Source organism: Agelaius tricolor, unplaced genomic scaffold (genome assembly GCF_023055355.1).
Source record: "Agelaius tricolor isolate 1412-34295 unplaced genomic scaffold, bAgeTri1.0.p SCAF_4, whole genome shotgun sequence".
In the NCBI taxonomy this organism is placed as follows: domain Eukaryota; kingdom Metazoa; phylum Chordata; class Aves; order Passeriformes; family Icteridae; genus Agelaius; species Agelaius tricolor.
This window is the reverse complement of record NW_027269264.1, coordinates 48,506,339-48,522,912: the sequence shown is the minus strand read 5'-3', so window position 1 is coordinate 48,522,912 and position 16,574 is coordinate 48,506,339. Positions and strand designations below refer to the sequence as shown.

At 54.9% G+C, this 16,574-nt stretch overlaps 1 protein-coding gene across 1 annotated transcript; it reads right to left on the bottom strand.

Moving 5' to 3' along the window:
* Positions 1-553: 553 nt before the first annotated feature.
* LOC139589300 (carbonic anhydrase 9-like) lies at positions 554-16,279 on the bottom strand. Its single transcript, XM_071425603.1, has 12 exons — positions 16,078-16,279; positions 9,237-9,260; positions 7,916-8,086; positions 5,596-5,738; positions 4,839-4,931; positions 4,530-4,596; positions 4,202-4,359; positions 3,903-4,038; positions 1,420-1,443; positions 1,215-1,241; positions 988-1,081; positions 554-845 (listed from the first exon to the last, which is right to left on the bottom strand). The coding sequence occupies exons 1-12, from the start codon at positions 16,196-16,198 to the stop codon at positions 782-784; spliced, it is 1,122 nt and encodes a 373-aa protein (XP_071281704.1). The 5' UTR covers positions 16,199-16,279; the 3' UTR covers positions 554-781.
* Between the last annotated feature and the right edge of the window lie 295 nt (positions 16,280-16,574).

Genomic DNA, 16,574 nt, shown 5'->3' with positions numbered 1-16,574 from the left:
AACAGTGGCTGAACTCTAATTTTACAGCTTTGGGGTGGAGGCCACTGTGGGCTGTAGATCGGGAGGTTCCTCTCGCACACAGGGCCAGTTTATTTCGGTTTTGTCAACGCCATAAAGCTCCCTGGGACTTGGCTTCAGCTCCACAGGAGCCATCATGAAAGGTGGGAGGTAGCCATGGATCTAGGGTTGTCCTGGCTAATCTAGCTGTGATAAAGCTAGAGGTGAGCTGGGTGGGGGCTGCCCAGCAAGCAAGCAGTGGCTCTGCTACCTTCAGCTCTGCCTTTCTTCAGCCTTACCAAGCCACAGCTATGTTTTTCCAATGCTTTGCACAAATAAGAGGAGGAAGAAGTCCCAGAGTGATGGAGGGCAGGGCTGAGCTGTAGAAGAAGCCTTGTGCTGCTTACTCTGGAGCTCTGCCCGGTGCACAGAGGCTGATGCTGTCTTTGCCAGTTGGGAAGGGGTCCCTGCCCACCCCTCTCCACTGTGATTCCAGCTGAACCAAGGTGCTCTTTCCTGCCCCACAGCTTCCCACAAAGGCAGCAGAGACAGCTAGTACCATGGGAGGATTTTACTTTTTTTTTTTTAAGAGTTTTTACCTTTTTTATAACAAAAATATCTATTGGGGCCAAAATGCTGCCCCCCAGACAAACAGTCCATGTGGGCAGCCCGTGCAGCCAAGGCATGCTGGAGCACTGGTCTTCTTTGACCTGGGGTGGGAGTGAGGGGAGTTGGGGTGACAGGCTGAGCCAGTGGGGCTGGGACTGCCCCAGAGGTGTGGAGTTTACGCAGTGTTCTCGGTGCTGGCTGCCGTGTAGATGACCTTGGATTTGGTCGGCGAGTCCAGCCTGGTGGGGAAAGAAAGGGGGAAACTGTTAGACCAGGAGGGAGGTCTTGTTGCCTGAAACCACCATTAAACCCTCTTCTTGTGGGGGTCCTGGACCCATCCTGCCCCCAGGCACTGTCCTCCTGTGTCTCCCCATTGCTCACCGTGTGTTCTGGCTGCGGTGCTTATAGATGTACAGCAGGAAGGCCAATGCTGTGACAGCAAAGAGCACCCCGAAGAGCACAGCCAGCACATCTCCTGCAAGCCAAGCACAGCCATGTTACACTGGGGGTGGTCCCTTGCAACTACTGGCTAAGAGGAGGCAAGGAGCAGGCTGGTAGCCCAAGGGCAGAGGGGACACAAAGGACCAGCCTTGGCTGGACATGCTTACCTGCATGAAATGAGCTGGAGTGTCCTTCTGAAAAGGAGACAAAGACTGGAAGATGAGAACCAGCAGCATGGATGCTAGAGCAGCCCTAGAAACCCACTGTGGCTGCCCGCCCCCAACTCAGCACGTGGCTTGCACAAGACCCCAGTTCCCAGGCAGGTACACCCCATGCCCACCTTCCCCTGCTTTGTGCTAGCCCCTCACCTACCTGCTGTTGCTGAATCATCACTACCTGTAAAGAGAGACAACACAGTCAGGGCAGAGCCTTTGAAGTATTTGGGGAGGGAAGTCTCAAGCCTGAAGGCCTTTGGGTTCCACTTCTAAAGTAGAGCTGCCTACAAGACTCCCATCAGCTGCCACATCCCCAGAAGCTCACAGCATCTTGCTGCGGGAAGCCCAGCCCTGACACCCTGCCAGAAGCATGAGAAAAGGGGAGAAAAAAGGATCCCTGAACCACACCTTAAATTAATTTTGCTTGGTTTTTCTTGCTAGACCATGATGCAAAAGGTACAAGGGTTGATCTTTGCTGTTTATAGCTTAGTTTTCATTATTATTTCATCTTTCCCTTACGGTATGTGGTCTCTATCGCGCCGATGGTGTCTTTTCTATTGCCTATTCTAAGACTAGTAAATGCTTTAGTTGGGTTTTAAAGAGCTGCATTATCATCTGTACATGGCTCGGGTATGGTGCACAGGGTGGCTCTGTCTATGGGCTCTATGCAGCTCCATGGCTGCTGCAGAAAAGCTGCCACCTCCACCCAGCAGCTGGGGACAGGAGTGCTTATCCTGAGCTGGGGGTGACTGGCAAAAAGATCAACAAGCAATGGCACACCTGAGCCTTGCTGAACCCAGCCAGAAACCCCCCACTGTTGCTGCTACAGCCAAGGAAGCAGGCAGGGTGCTGAGCACTGCAGCACCCCATGACTGCACAGGAGACCCCAGAGAGGCACCTGGGCAGAGCCCAGCAGGCAGCAGCTGTGGGGACAGTTGTCTGCAGTGAGATGGTCAGCAGCTCCCAGGGAGGAGGCAGCCACACATTGCAGGTAGGGCACCTGGCATGGGGATGGCTTGGTGGCCCTGCATGCTGGGAGGGAGCTGTGCTGGACAAATGTTTGCCCAGCATGAAAGCGTGGCTTTTAAAGAGCTGCATTATCATCTGTACATGGCTCGGGTATGGTGCACAGGGTGGCACTATCTATGGGCTCTATGCAGCTCCATGGCTGCTGCAGAAAAGCTGCCACCTCCACCCAGCAGCTGGGGACAGGAGTGCTTATCCTGAGCTGGGGGTGACTGGCAAAAAGATCAACAAGCAATGGCACAGAAGGTGCAGCTGCAAGCCAAACAAAATCTGACCCCATAGCACTCCATCTCAGTGCTCAGCAGCTCCAAGGGCTAAAGCAGGCAGTTAGCACTGACATGGGGAGAAACCCCCAACAATCCTGTGCACGCAAGGCAGGGGACCAGTAACCTCATCCAAGAGTACTGGGACATTCTCCTGGCACTTCTGGAGCAAGACCTTTGTGGCTTTGTTACAGTGGGGATTTTTGTATAGAAATAGCAAATAATGAAAAAAAAAAAGAAGTAGAGCTGGTCAACTCCCCCCTTGCCCCAGTGTTGTGAGGCTTTGGAACAGCTTTTGCAAGAAAGTAGTAAAAGAAAGGCTTGGAGGTAAATGGAAAATATGATAAAGTATCTAAGAGGTTTACCAAAGATAGAGCATGCCAGCCTAACCCGATATCCTTCTTTGATAAGTGATATTCTAGACAAAGAAAATGTGGAAGATTTTATCTCTCCCCGTTTCAGTGAAGCATTTGATGCAGTGCCACATGGGAAACTGCTAGCCAGGCTGAAGACCGCACTGATTAAAAGCCTAGAGCCATTAGCAAGCAGGCTGCAGGTGGAATGGTGAGGGAAGTGCCTTGCACCACATTGTGTGGTTATTGAGGCATTGCCCAGAGGCCTGGGACCAACCCTGTGCTGTTCCTATTAGTCACCTTCACAGAAGGTGTAGGAAATGCCATCAGAACAGGAAACGAACAGGATGTTGAACAAAAAACCCCCAGTGACCTCAGGGAGCAGCAATGGGCAAAAACTCAGTGATGCAGAGCAATAGTCACACCTGATGATTAATAGTCATTTCTACTCATGCCTGGAAATCACCAATGCAAGAAAGGCCTTCAAGGAGAAATAGAGGGTGGGCATTCAGGGACCCCTCAGGCAGGGGACTGTGTGCCTGGCCAGGATGTGTGAGGCCATGCTGACAGAGCACAGCCTTCAGGAGGGGTCCCCAGCACTGCCCGTCCTGCAGGATTTGCAGGAGGGGTGTTCACTGCAAGCTCGTACCTTTGGTAGCTCCTACTGAATTTATCTATTGCATTTGGGATTGAAGTAGCTAGCTGGGGTGCTAGGACCTGCTCTTGACCATGCATCCTCTAGTCCTGCTACTGTTCGATCTGCAAGACTAAGGATGAAATAAGTTTCTATAAACCAGTCTTCCCCAGGCAGGGTGAAGGAAGTGCAGAAATGGGAGAGACCAGGACCCCATGACCATTGCTGCCACATGTCACTTGCTGGGCAGGTCTAACCCATGCTGTGTTTCTGTAGGATACATGAAGCACTGAATCCTGCTGCTGCCCCCATCACTGCATCCCTGCTGCTGGGAGCAGCCTGAGCACACTCAGTCACTCCTTACCAGGAATGTGTTTCGCTGATGGGGAGGTCTGGAAACTCGCCAGCACCCGCCGCCCGTGCAGGCTCTGCACTGGCCGGTAGTTGTTCTGCAAGAGCTCATCCTCAGGGCTTTTCAGGGTCGAAACCAGCACTGACATCTGGAAGGAGAGCAGTGTGAGCATAATAGCATATAATGTATGTGGGAATAACATCCCACTTTTGGGAGCAGATGAGCTGCAGAGCCCTGGCACAGGGCACCCACACCAGCTCATGGGGAGAGGCTGGGAAAGACCCAATTCAGAGCTCATTGCCCTGACAGACCTGGTGATGAGAGAGCAGCATGGTCTGGTTGAAGATTGTCCACTTGACTGTCTGGTAGCAGGGAGGGGTGGTCAGAGAGCCATTGTAGTGAAAGTAGAGTTTCAGGTTGGCAGGCAGCAGACCTGCAATGTTGAATCCGGGCACCAAGGTTTCTTGTCCTGGGAGAGGAAACATAGTGGGAGTCAGACTGGTACAAACCCCTTGGAGGGCAACAGCATGAAGATCATGGGCAGTGTGGCACTGCATGTGCTGCAGCTTTGCTGAGCAGCTGGTTTCTCTGCTGGGCTGCAGCCCCTGACACAGAGTACGAGGTGGGACAGGGCCTTACCTACTTCTTGGATTTCATGCAGATGCTTAAGTATTTCATGGTAGTATTGGTTCTCCCCATGCCCAACCTGCAACACAGAGACCCCAAGGTAACAGCAAGGCCTAGGAACAAGATGATGATGGCAGCAGGGAGGTACTGCTACTTGAGAGAGGCACCCTGTCCCAGTGACCCCTTCATTCTTATCAGGGCTGATCTGCCCTTTCTCTCCCCTTCTTCCAAAGTATATTTGCACCTCTGTCAGTCTCCAAAACTGTGTCCAATTCTGCCCACCCCAATCCCATCCTCCCCTTGCTGTTCCATGAAACTCACCTCCAGAAAGGCTCCCAGTACAGCCAGGCCATCTGGGTGAACCATTGCCTCTGTAAAGCTGTCATACTTGGTATTGTAGTGGACCACATGGATCTGGAAGGGAAAAATGCAATCCCAGTGCTCGATGGACACCACTGGGAGATGCTCACTCCCACAGGGCTACAGCCTGCTGACACAAGGGCTGTGAGACATATGCAGGTGTGATGAGTACCACTACAGGGAAGGGAAAATGCTGGTGGGTCCAAGAAAGTCCGCTGGTGCAAAGCAGCCAGCATGAAGCTCTGCCTGCAGGAACTTCCCTGCTCATGAACAGCAAGTTAGCACTCTGTCCTGCATAACAGGGGCTAATACTGCAGAGCCAGGCTCAGTTTGAGGACAGCAGCTAGAGAAGGAGGGATAAAACCAGATGGGAGCTGGCAGAGCAAGAGGACAGTGTGTACAGAGTAAACAGTCCCTGTAGCTCTCAAAGCAGGCTCACAGCCTCCAGAAAAGCTGGCTTCCACAGCCTGGGGACTGCCCCAGCTCCTGCACCATCAGCCCAGGACCAGGCATCTGCATGAGTCTGGCTCAGCACCAAAGTGTGGCCTGCTACACCAAACTCCACTGCTGCAGAGCTGCCCAGGATCCTGGCCAGGAATTACAGCCCACATCCAGTGACGGCCAGAGCCATGGGCGAGGAGCATGACAGCATTCCAGCGCCTTCTGTGCCCAGCACCACGAGGGGAAAGGTGCATCCAGTGCCGTGAGGGCTCCTCACCTCGGCAGCAAAGCGGCGCCCATTGACGGTGTGCTCCGAGCCGGGTCCCGCCGGGGAGCCCCAGTGCAGGTGCAGCTGTGCAGCTCGGTACTGCTGGGCATAGCCACCAACCAGGGCCAGCGAGTCGGGCAGCTCAAGGACAACTGCAGAGCCAGAAGGAAGAGGTCAGTAATACAACACAAAGCCCAGCCCATTCCACAGGTACGCAAAGGAGGCGTCTCGAGGGAAACAGTCGCTCTGGGCTTCTAGAAGCTGGTCATAACAGAAAAACCTTGCTTTCCATTTGTCATGAGGCTGTGGGCAGGCCTGCCAATGTGGCAGAATTCAGCTTCTGACCTAAGGTTGTAGGATACTGCAGTAAATATGTCAGCTTCAAAAAGAGCTGCTATGAAAATGCTGGAAAGTGAAGAGCCCCTCCACAAAGACTCCTGGGGCCAGCTCCAAGCCAAATGTTATCCAACAATTAATTCAGTAAGTGATAATAATATAAAGAGACCGTGAACAAAATTCATAGAGAAGGATACTGGCAGAGTGGTGGATATCTATGAGAGCAGAGCAAGGGGACAGAGAGCTGCAACTTTGGTGAGCTGGGACCTTTCAAATAAAGCAGCCTGCAAATGTATGACAGCACTGGAGCTAGTGCCACAGAAGCATTAAATATTTTGAAAGTACTTAGAGCTAAAACTTTTGCCTCTTTGGATACCATAAATTCATACTTTGATTTTTCTTTACTTTAGTGTGGTTTGTCCAGCTATTTTGGACTTCTGCAGCAATGTGGCAAATCTAAAACTGAGTTACCTGGACATATGGCAAAAATATCAGGAGCATGCCTGGACCCGGAGAAAGGCGGTCCTATTCTTTTAAGCACCTTTTCCTAATTTTTAATGTAAAGTCTTTTCCTTTTTCCTTTATTAAATGAGGTGTCCCTTAGTTACATCACTAACACAGCAGAAATTTGGGATTAACCATGTAACAGGGATGTGATGAGTCATTGGCCATCTCAAGTTCCTTGCCACTGGGTTCAGAGATAGAAAACTCAAATACAGGAAGTGAGAAACTGTTCCCTCCCTATGAATTTATCTGTTTTTACACTTCTTTTGTATAGGTAAGCCATTGTCTTCTTTCTCCTACCTACCTGAGTCATTTTCAGGCCCTCAAAAAAGCTTATGTAACATATACACTTTGTTACCAAAATGAGTAACTGTACAAATAGCTAACTAGGCTTGCAACTTTTTATTTATTTATGGCTTTTCATAAGGCAGACCAGTGGTTGCCACAATAAAAAAGGCGTCTTAAAAGCCTTGTGAGAAAGTACTTCCCCTCTCCCCAACGAAAATGCTCTCACTGCTTTTCTAAACACCAAGCAACACCAGATGCCAGGGTGTTTAAAATAGCAACTACTGAGCTCAACTAGTTTAACTCTGCAGGCACATTAGGGCAGGAGGCCACAGTATAGAGCTCTGTGCATGCAGCACGCAGCTGATCTGTCCATACACAGCAAGCCTGACCTGTCAAGTTTGCTGTATACACAGGTCAGCTCCATCTCGTTGGCTACCAGGGCAAGGAGGTGCCTTATCACACCATCAGCAAGTTCTTAAGTCCCTTTCTCCATAACCCTTTCTTAGCTCAGGGGCTGGCAGATATCAGCGTGCACAAAACATTCTGCCTCCTCCAAGAAAAAGCTGGTAACAACCAGCTCCAACCATGCTCAGCTGTGGAAAAATGTGGTTTTCCTCCATATCTGGAATACAGAGGCTGGTACTAAAATAACATAAATAAGTCATGTCCAAAAAGTTGTTTACAAAAACCATGCTAGTATTGGAGAAGGGAAAACAAAAACCTACGAAAATTTCTTAAGATCTTGAGATAGAATCCTCAAGTACAGGCAAAGTAAGGTGGCCAATGTTGTGCCCTAAAAGACAGGTGTAAGTAGCTTAAAGTCTAAGCCACAACCAGAGACTGATGAGTCCTTTGAAAGTGAAATGCAGAGGAGGAACCAGTGGCTGAAAATGCACATCAGAAATATCAGGGACACATTTTTAAAGAAGATGTGGAGTTAACAAATTTCTGAAGCCAGCTCCCAATGGCCCTGGACACCTTGGGGCTTCTCACCTTGTCCAGGAAAACAAATGGACATGTAAAATTTCTACAGCCTGTTGCTTCCCTTTTGGCCTAGAAGGCAAGAAGGCAGGCAAGCAGCCTGCAAGACAATCTGCTTCCCTGAGCCCAGGGTAAGGGCACCAGAGAAGCCCAGTCTGGCTGGGAGAGTCTGAGCATCCTCTCCTTGTGCTCCAGCCCCTGCAGCTGCCTCTGCCCCCACCTGTGTGCCCATTGTTCTTCAGCTTGAGCAGCTGGTTGGCAGGCAGGCTGTATCCAGAGAGCTGGATGGGCCGCAGGTCAGGGCTGAAGATGGCCTGGGCTGTGTCAACATTGATGGGTGACTGCTTGGTGCCCCCGCAGTCCAGGTAGTCCGTGCTCCAGTGCTTCAAGTCTGGTGAGAGAAGGAAGGGAGGGACTGTCAGTGAGATCCTCAGGGTGAGGATCCAGAAAGAAGGTTTGGGGGTGCTGGGGAAGGGGACTTGCACTGGCCAGGGAAGTAGCCATGCGCATAAGTTTAGTTTCCATGAAGTTAGCTTGGGAGCAGCTTTATGTCAACATGTGACTGAAGGCAGCTGTATCAGGAAAGGTCTCAGAGCATGGTGAGCTGCCAGGAAAGTCTATTTTAGGGGTGTTTAGGAAGAGTGCAAGAAGATCATTTACAAGTGGATTTGGCAAGTGGAGGAGCTGCTGCCCTGCAGCTCATCACACACTGGCTGCCCTGCACAGCCTGGCCTCTGGCAGGTACCACCCCAGTGCTGCTGGAGCAAGGTACCACAGTGCTCCTGGGCTCTGGGGCAAAGGGCCAGCTGACATGGCTGGGCTGGCTGCTGAAATGGCCACCTCTTCCCAGCACCACAGCTGGGATAAGCATGGCTGATGCCTCAGAAACCTCTCTTTGCGCTGCAGAGGGCTGCTTCTAGCATGTCATGGGCCAGTGCAAACCCAGGCTTGTCCCCAGGCCAGCCCCTCACAGGACCCCTGTAAATATGGAGCTGGGTGTGAGCGGCTGAGCCAAACCCCAGAGTGATGGGGCAGTAAAGGGTGTATCTGTCACAGCACTGTGGTGATGCCCATCATGGGTGCTGTGGAGAAGCCCCCCAGGCCTTGCTGGAAGGGCAGGGCCAGGCAGGATGGGGAGGGAAGGTGACAGAGGGCAGAGGTGAAGACAAGCTAATCTCTGGGCTGGTCAAAGTCCCAGCATGGGCTGCAAGTCCAGCATGGGGAGAGCAGCCTTTTCCCCGCTTGGCACAGGGCTGGGGAGCTCTCATTCAGGGAGGAGCCCTTCCCTGAGGGTCATACCCCCACACCCACGGGGCTGGGAAAGTCCTCATTGGAGCTGCTGCTTCCTGGTGAAATCAGATCAACCTCTGGCTCTTCAGCCCATCCATGCCTGAGTGCGGGCACTGTGTCAGGGTCAGGCAGCAGGGAAGGGTGAGTTGTGGAGTGTGCACGGAAGCCTTGTAATAATTAACCACAGCTGGCTCTGTTCCAGGATCTGCTGGGTGGTAAGAAAAAAGCAGAAGTAACTGCAGGGTATTTACCTTCATAGCTCCAGTGGCTGTGGCCTTGAAAAAAAAGAAAAGAAAGAACCACATGAATGGAAGGGAAAGGTTGTCAGCAAACACACCTCTGCCAGGCAGCAGGTCTCCAGGCTCCCACTGCCTTCCATCCCCCTCCCCACCTTTGCTTTCCCACTTCTCCCTCTGTCCCAGCAAAGGGCATGTTCCCAGAGGGTATTGCCTCCTCGGAGCGTGTGTAAGCCCCTTGCAGTTGTCAGTCAGAGGGAAAACCCCAGGGCTGACATTTTGTTGTCATCCTCAAAAAAGAAAAATCAGAGATACTGGCTTCCATTACTGAGCACCTGTACCAGCTCCAGAGCAGCTGGAGCCTCCCACTGCCCAAAGACAAGGCACTTCACAAGGGCAGCTCTCACACTCCATGAGGAGTTTGGGCAGCAACGTGCACTGCACCATGCAGACACCCTCCTCCCACCTGGGAAAGCTGTCCTGGCACTGACAGCAGAGGAAAGAAATGAGCATCAAAACCTCCTTACATCAGTGAGTGCCCCTGCAGTGGGGATGGACTTTCACAGGAAAATGTGCCAGGCCAAATGCTCAGCTCTTGTCCCCAGTTTTAGTTCATATGACCATCCAAATGCCCACACAGAGCTTCATAAGGTCCTACCATGCAAAACCCTTTCCTTTGGAAAAGCAGGAGAGAGGATGAGGGATCCCATGACAGGACCTCTGCATTTCTTGTGTCACCCATGGGTCACACTGTGACCACAGCAGGGCAAGATGCGACCTGAGCTTCCCACAGCTGGTGGTGTACCAGCAAATCTAGAGGGGAAAAAGCCCTTCTGGGAAGGTCCTGAGAGTACCCAGTACTTAAAAGGTTGGCCCTCACACTGTTGCTCTCCTCCAGGGCTGCCAGCAATGCCTGGATTCTTGGCACATCACTGGAGCTGGCTCTAGAAGTGCACCAGAACCTCTTCTCAGATGCCCCTGACCAAACACCTTAGCTATCACCAGCCCTTCTAAACAACCAGCTCCAGGCAAAGGGATGTGGGGCTCAAATTTGCCCCAGGCGGGAAAACATGGCCCAAAAGGATAATGTGCCTGCTCTGGCTGGCACAACAGGTAGTTCACAGGCTCCTCCTCTGATTTATCCTTACCAGCAAGTTTGTCATTACAGACAGGCTGTTGGCACTTCCCAACCCTTGAGTGCAGGAGCAGAGAGTGCCAGGATGGGACAGGTTTGGAGAAAAGGGGGACATTCATACAGCAGCAATGACATGGAGGAGCATTTAAGAGGTACAGCTGAGCCCAAATATCATCTCTGTCCCTCGGTGGGGCCATTTGGTGGGGGTCTGCCAGCCTGGCCAGGATGCAGGAGGGTCCCAGCAGGAGCTGCTCTGGCCCCTATCCCTGCTGCTGACAAGAGCTATTGACACGCCACTGCTATTAATAGGAGTGGATTCCAGCTCAGGGTGAGAAATGAGGAGGCAAGCTTTCCCAGGCCCAGATGTCCCATGCAAGGCCCTAAGCCCAGCAGGATCCTGCCCTGCACTCAGTGAGGATCCAGGCATGGGCACTGCTGGGGGTCTTGGTGCATCTGCTGCTCAGGGGCGTGGATGACCACAGCCAGGCTGGAATGGGAAGGGCTGGAGGGTGTTCAGGGGCACTGTGTATTGCAGAGATGGGAACAGATCTTGGGGCTCTGTCCTGTGTGACTGGTGACTCACTTCTGTCACATTTCTGATGCTCAGGAGCAATGCTTAGGGATCTCTTTGGTATTCCCAAAGGCACGGGAAGAAGGAATAGCAAGCAGAGGACAGGGCAACCTCTGCTGCATGCACCAGGACACGTGTGTCATGGGACAGACTGCAGTGCCCTCTCCATGTCTGCTTGCATGGATGCACCCAGCTGTGCTACAGCAAGCTGAGATTCACTTATCCTGCCCACCTTGCTCACACAAAGGGTACCTGCTACCCGGACACCAACTTTGCACAAAATCCAGAGAACATGGACCCTTCTCCAGAAACACAGTATATCTTCTCTGACACTGCTCCCACTCTCCTGTCCCTCCTGGCACTATCTGCACAAAGAAACACTCACACTGGGGCAGTCCTGGCACAGGTAAGGCACAGCACCCCAGGGGTGGCACATGGTTCACTGCACATGCCTCTACTGGCACAGCCTGCCCCGACACCCCACTTTTTCCTCACCTCCAGGGACTCTGCCTGGACAGAAAGCAGCTCCAACATCGTATCACAGATTGAGCAACAGCCCCGTGCTGACACCTGCCCTGCTGTGTCAGCATGTACCAATTACCTCAGGTTCCCACATCTCCCAGCACATGCCTATTCCCGCAGCCGAGGGGTCTCTGGACCCTCCTCACAGCCTCCTGCCAGCTCAGCTCGGCAGCTCTGGACACCCCAAAGGCTGTAGCTGCACCCAGGAGCCAGTTCAACCCACTCCAACCCAACAGACTTCCCCAGGGATGTCTCAGCATCAAAACCAAAAGGATCTGTGAGCTCTTATACACCCACTGAAGTCCCCTTGGGTGTGTTTTCCCATCCCGTGGATCTGGGTGCAATGATGGCACAGCCAGGCGTCTCTCAAGCGCAGCTGTGCAGGGTTGGGCCCCCCTGGCACACGCACCGAGCGCTGCAGGGGAGCGCCGAGGCGAGCCCTGGGTCGGGCTCTCAGCATCGGCCCCTGCCTCGGCACGGCTCGGAGCAGCCCTGCATCAGCTCCTCCGATCCCTTCCACCTGGGGGCATTTGCAACCTCGCATCCCTTTTCCGTGAACATTAACCCACTGCCCTGCCCAAGTGCCGATTTGCATAATTCCGTCTGCCTCCCACACCTCCCGCCGGAGCACGTCCTCTCCTCCCAAAAGCCGTGCGATGCCAGGTCTCCCTCCTGCCGGGCTGCTGCCGCTTACCACTAAGGACGTGGCTGCCCCTCGGCAGCGGGTGCTGCAGCCCTTGGCATGCCCTGCCTTTCTTCTGAGCACCCACCGGCCCGGCAGGGACTGCAGAGCGCTCCCAAAAACGTGGGGGAACGCAGCCCCGGTGATGCGATGCGCACAGCGGGAGATAACGTGCAAGAAGAGAGTTCCTTGCAGGGGTTCCAGCAGGAGAACACAGCAGGGTGCTCACAGGATCTGCCTGCCCTTGCAGGCAAAAACGCCTCCGTTCCCAGCCGCGCAGAGCCCGCCGGTTCACCTGAGTGCCGCCTGCCACCCGCCTTTCCCCAGCGGCCCGCGATCCAGCCAAGTTTCCCACGAGCTTCCCCCCTTCACACACTCCCTTTGTGCTTTCTCCTGCTGTTCCTTGCTCCCATTCAGCCCTCCCATTCTGGGATACAGGCTTTGCTGCAAGTGCCAGCTCCCTTCCCTCCTTGACATCCAACACCATCCAACAACACTTTCCCGCCGAGCTCAGGCGGACGCTGCCATTACCAGCGTGCTGCTCCGCATGTCCTGCAGTCCGGGAGGAAGGGTAGGAGCAGCTTTTGGCAGCGTGAGGAGCCAGCTCAACCACTGGCTGCTGTGAAAAGGCACTGATGCAGCAAGCTGCACCCAGGAGACCTCACCAAGGGCACACAGGGATGGACTGTGCACCCAAAGGACTCAGGATCATTTGCACAGACCAGGAGGCAACCTGTAGCAGGGCCAAACAATAAGGAAGGAGTTTGCCCTATGGGTCTGCACCTCCCATCCTGACTGTTTCACATTTTAGGGTCTATGCAGTCTGAGGCTGATGCAGAGCACCTGATAACACTGAAACACGTGCTGCTCACAAAGTGGATGCTGCCTGACAGCAGCACAGCCACTCGTGCTCTCTGCTCGCCTTGAACTCCAGAAGCTCAGTGGCTTGTGTGTGGCACGCAGGACAGCGAGCTCACTTCCAGCTCTTCCCTCCTGCTCTTTTATCAGCTGGGCACACTGTGCCTTGTGCTCAGACACAGGGAGTGCTGGCACCCTGCCAGAGCCTCCTCTTCCCACTGGGACCCAATCCTGAGCCACACCTGGGTCAAAGCCCCATGGGATGAGTTCAGCTCACAGATGCCAGACCAGGACCACCTTGCTGTCCCAGGCTACGAAAGGATCAGTGGAGCTCATGGCCCAGAAGAGAGGGTCAGTAGGGTGCTATTCCCGAGGGTCAGTAGGCCAGGAGGTACCAGGCCATGCAGAGATGCACAGAGGCAGGTCTCAAAGTAGGGACCAGCCACAGCAGCCAGGTCCCAGCCTACAAAACACATCCAAACACCATGTCCCTTGAAGGCAGTGACCTGATTGCGGGATCTGGACTGTGCCACTGTGCTCACACTGCCCAAAGCCAGCTCTCCAGCCTGTGGCAAACACGGTACAGGTTCTGGGCAGGGGCGTGCATAACCCAAGCATCCTTCTGCCAAGCCCCACAGGAACTGTCTCTGTGGGACGGCTGTGCCATCCCAGCCCCATCATCTCCCTGGTTTCTCCTTCCAGACCCACCCCATGCAGCAGCACCCATGTACTTTCAGCCCAGGACACCACCCCATGTGCTGCCCATGGGGGCACTGATCCCTCCCAAGCCTGGCTTCATTAAAGTCCCTTGTTGTTTATAAACTCTGACCCACTGCAAGCCTTGGGATCAGCCTTTAATCTGCCACTGGCAGCACAGGTCGCTGCAGGGATTGTTCTTTGTTTTCCTGGTGGAGAACTGCTTGGGCTGTGGAGCCCAACTGTGCCAGGTCCCCCCAGGAGGGCCAAGGGTTTGGGTGGAGGAAGGCATAGGACAGGCTTTACTCCAGGGCATGTTCCTGCTCCTTCCAAACCCAGCTGCCCCAGCAAGTGTTGGGGGAAACAGGAAACAATCAGAGTGCTGCGGAGAAAGGGCCATCCCAACAAAAGGGAAGAAAATGGGGAAATCCCAGAGGACAGATCCGTGCTTGGAGCTGGGGGGAGAGATGAATAAGAAGTATTAAGCAAGAAAAATAGGTTCACTTGGAGAAAAAGGACATTGGAGAATGAGCAAGAAGAGGACACTGAGAGCAAGACACATCTGAATAAGAGGGAGAGGAAACAGGGAAAGGGAGATACTGTTTCCCAAAGACACACTTAGTGTGGGACTCAGGTCTCTGGGCAAGCCAGAATGTTTTCAGGGAACAACCCCATGGCAAATTCCTGAGCATGTGCTGAATCCATGGGCTGGGAAGCCACCAACCCTACCTCATGCACTAGCCTCGAGGAAGAGGGAACCAGCTCACCACCCGGCAGAGGTGCTGAGACACGCAGGTCCTGGCAGCTGGCAGGAGCCTTGCAGGGTTCCAGCCATGACCTGCTTCTCATGGGATTCCATCCAGAACTTCAGCCTCTTAACACTAGTATAGCATGGGCTAACTTGCCTGTTCCCTACTGACCTCCTGGCCACTTCCCTTCCCCTTCTCCATCCCAGTCCTCCCACCCAGCCCTCCCAAGCCTCACGCAGTGTCCAGCCCCTCGGCCAGCGCAGCACACCGGCATGCTGAACGCCCGACACCCTCCCACCCTGTGGCCTGGGTTACTTAATCTCTGTGGCAAGAACCGTCTGCATCCCCATCTCTGTCCAGGGCTCAGCCCGGCAAGGGCGGCAAGAGCGGCTCTGGTAAGAAAAGTGATTCATTGGAATAACAAAAGCAGCTCCTGGCACAAAACAATTCCTGGTCCTTACCACAGGGCAGCTGTCCTGGCACAGGTCAGGACAACTCCTTACCAGAGGCAAAACCAAGGACACGCTATGAGGCTGAGACCCGGGAAACAAACCTGTGGGCAAAGCGGGAACAAGGAGCATGAACAGGGACAACAACGTCCCTGTGCAGGACTCAGCCCCAGAAGAACAAATCCACAGCACTCCCCCAAAATCCCTGCAGAGCGCTGGCTATGCCTCCAATCAGAAAAGGGACCAACACCAAAGACCCAGGACTTTTTCCCTGAACCTGTAACTCTGGGAGCCCCCACAGCACCGGCAAGACATCTCACGGGGAGGAGGAGGAGGGGCACACAACCCTGCAGCCCTGCGTTCTGTCACGTCCCCCGTCCCCCATCGTCAGCCCCCCTCCAGCTCTGCAGCAGGGCCAGACCCCGTTCCCAGTGGGCCGCGGGGGGACGAGATGGGCGCAGGGCGGCCCAGCCGACATCCTGCAGGGTGAAGGGGACCGGCCGCCGTTCCCCAGCCGGGTGCGGGGCTGGAACCTCCGGGCGGTCCCCGGGAGCAAGCGGGGACTGCTTGGTGCACAGCCCCTGTAGCCCCATCTCAGGAAGCTCTGAGCCCCTCAGTCTGATGCGAGAGGGACTTAGCTAGGGAAAAGGGCTGCGACAAAGCGAGGGCCCAGCCCCTGGGCAGGGGTCGGGCCAGTCGAGCCGCACGGGAGTTGGCGGGAGCAGGGACAAAGGCAGGGACGTGCTGGGGGGTGCAGCGCCCGCAGCTGGGCGATGCTGGGGGGTCGCATCTCCACAGGGGCACCTCATCCTGGGGCGCACTTGGAGCCCTAACACGGGTGCAGCAGGAGGTACAGCAGCCCCGCCGCCCCCAAACCAAGCAAGGGGAAAACTCCCTGACACTGAGGATACCTCTGCACAAAGCATCAGACATCCCAAATCCAGCACGCCTTGCGCTGGGGCGCTCCACTCATCAAAGACCCCCAGCCCAGCAAGGGAGGGAACCCTGCACATCAGGGCACCCCATGTATCAGAGACCCCAAACTCAGCATTGGGGTGCTGCACGCATCAGGCTGCTGAGACACGGGCGATCCCAAACTAAGCTCCGAGGCGCCTCGTGCACGGGGACCCCAAAGGAGCAGCGGGGCGCCCCACGCCTCGTGGAGCCCCGCGCACCGAGGGACCCCCCGCTCACCTTTCCCCGCGGAATGCGGGGTCTCTTCGCCGCCGTGTTCCTGTTCGGAGCCGGCACGGCCCAGGGCGGGCAGGAGCAGGAGCGGGAATAGGAGCGAGACCCGCAGCGCGGCGCGGTTCATCTCCGGCAAGTGCGCGGGTGCGGGACGGCGGCTCCGTGCCTGCCCGCCCGCCCGCCCGGCCGCACGTAAGTGAGAGCGGGCGGGGAGGAGGAGGCGGCTCTGACTCACGCCTCCGTTACCTTTTATAGGGGCTGGAGCCAAAGTCTGCCGCCGCACGGTCCAGGCAGGTGAGCCGCCCGGCGCGGGACTCGAACGCGGGACTGCCCCGGGGGTGCCCCCAGCCCAGCCCAGTCCCCCTCCAGGACACGCGGGGCAGCCGGGGCGGGGGAGCCCGGTCGGCTCCTCAGCCCCTTCAGCTACGGGCGTTCCCTCTCCTCACCGATGCTTCAAGGACCTCTCACGGGTGGGAGGGGTCCCTCTCCCCAGCAGCTGGTGA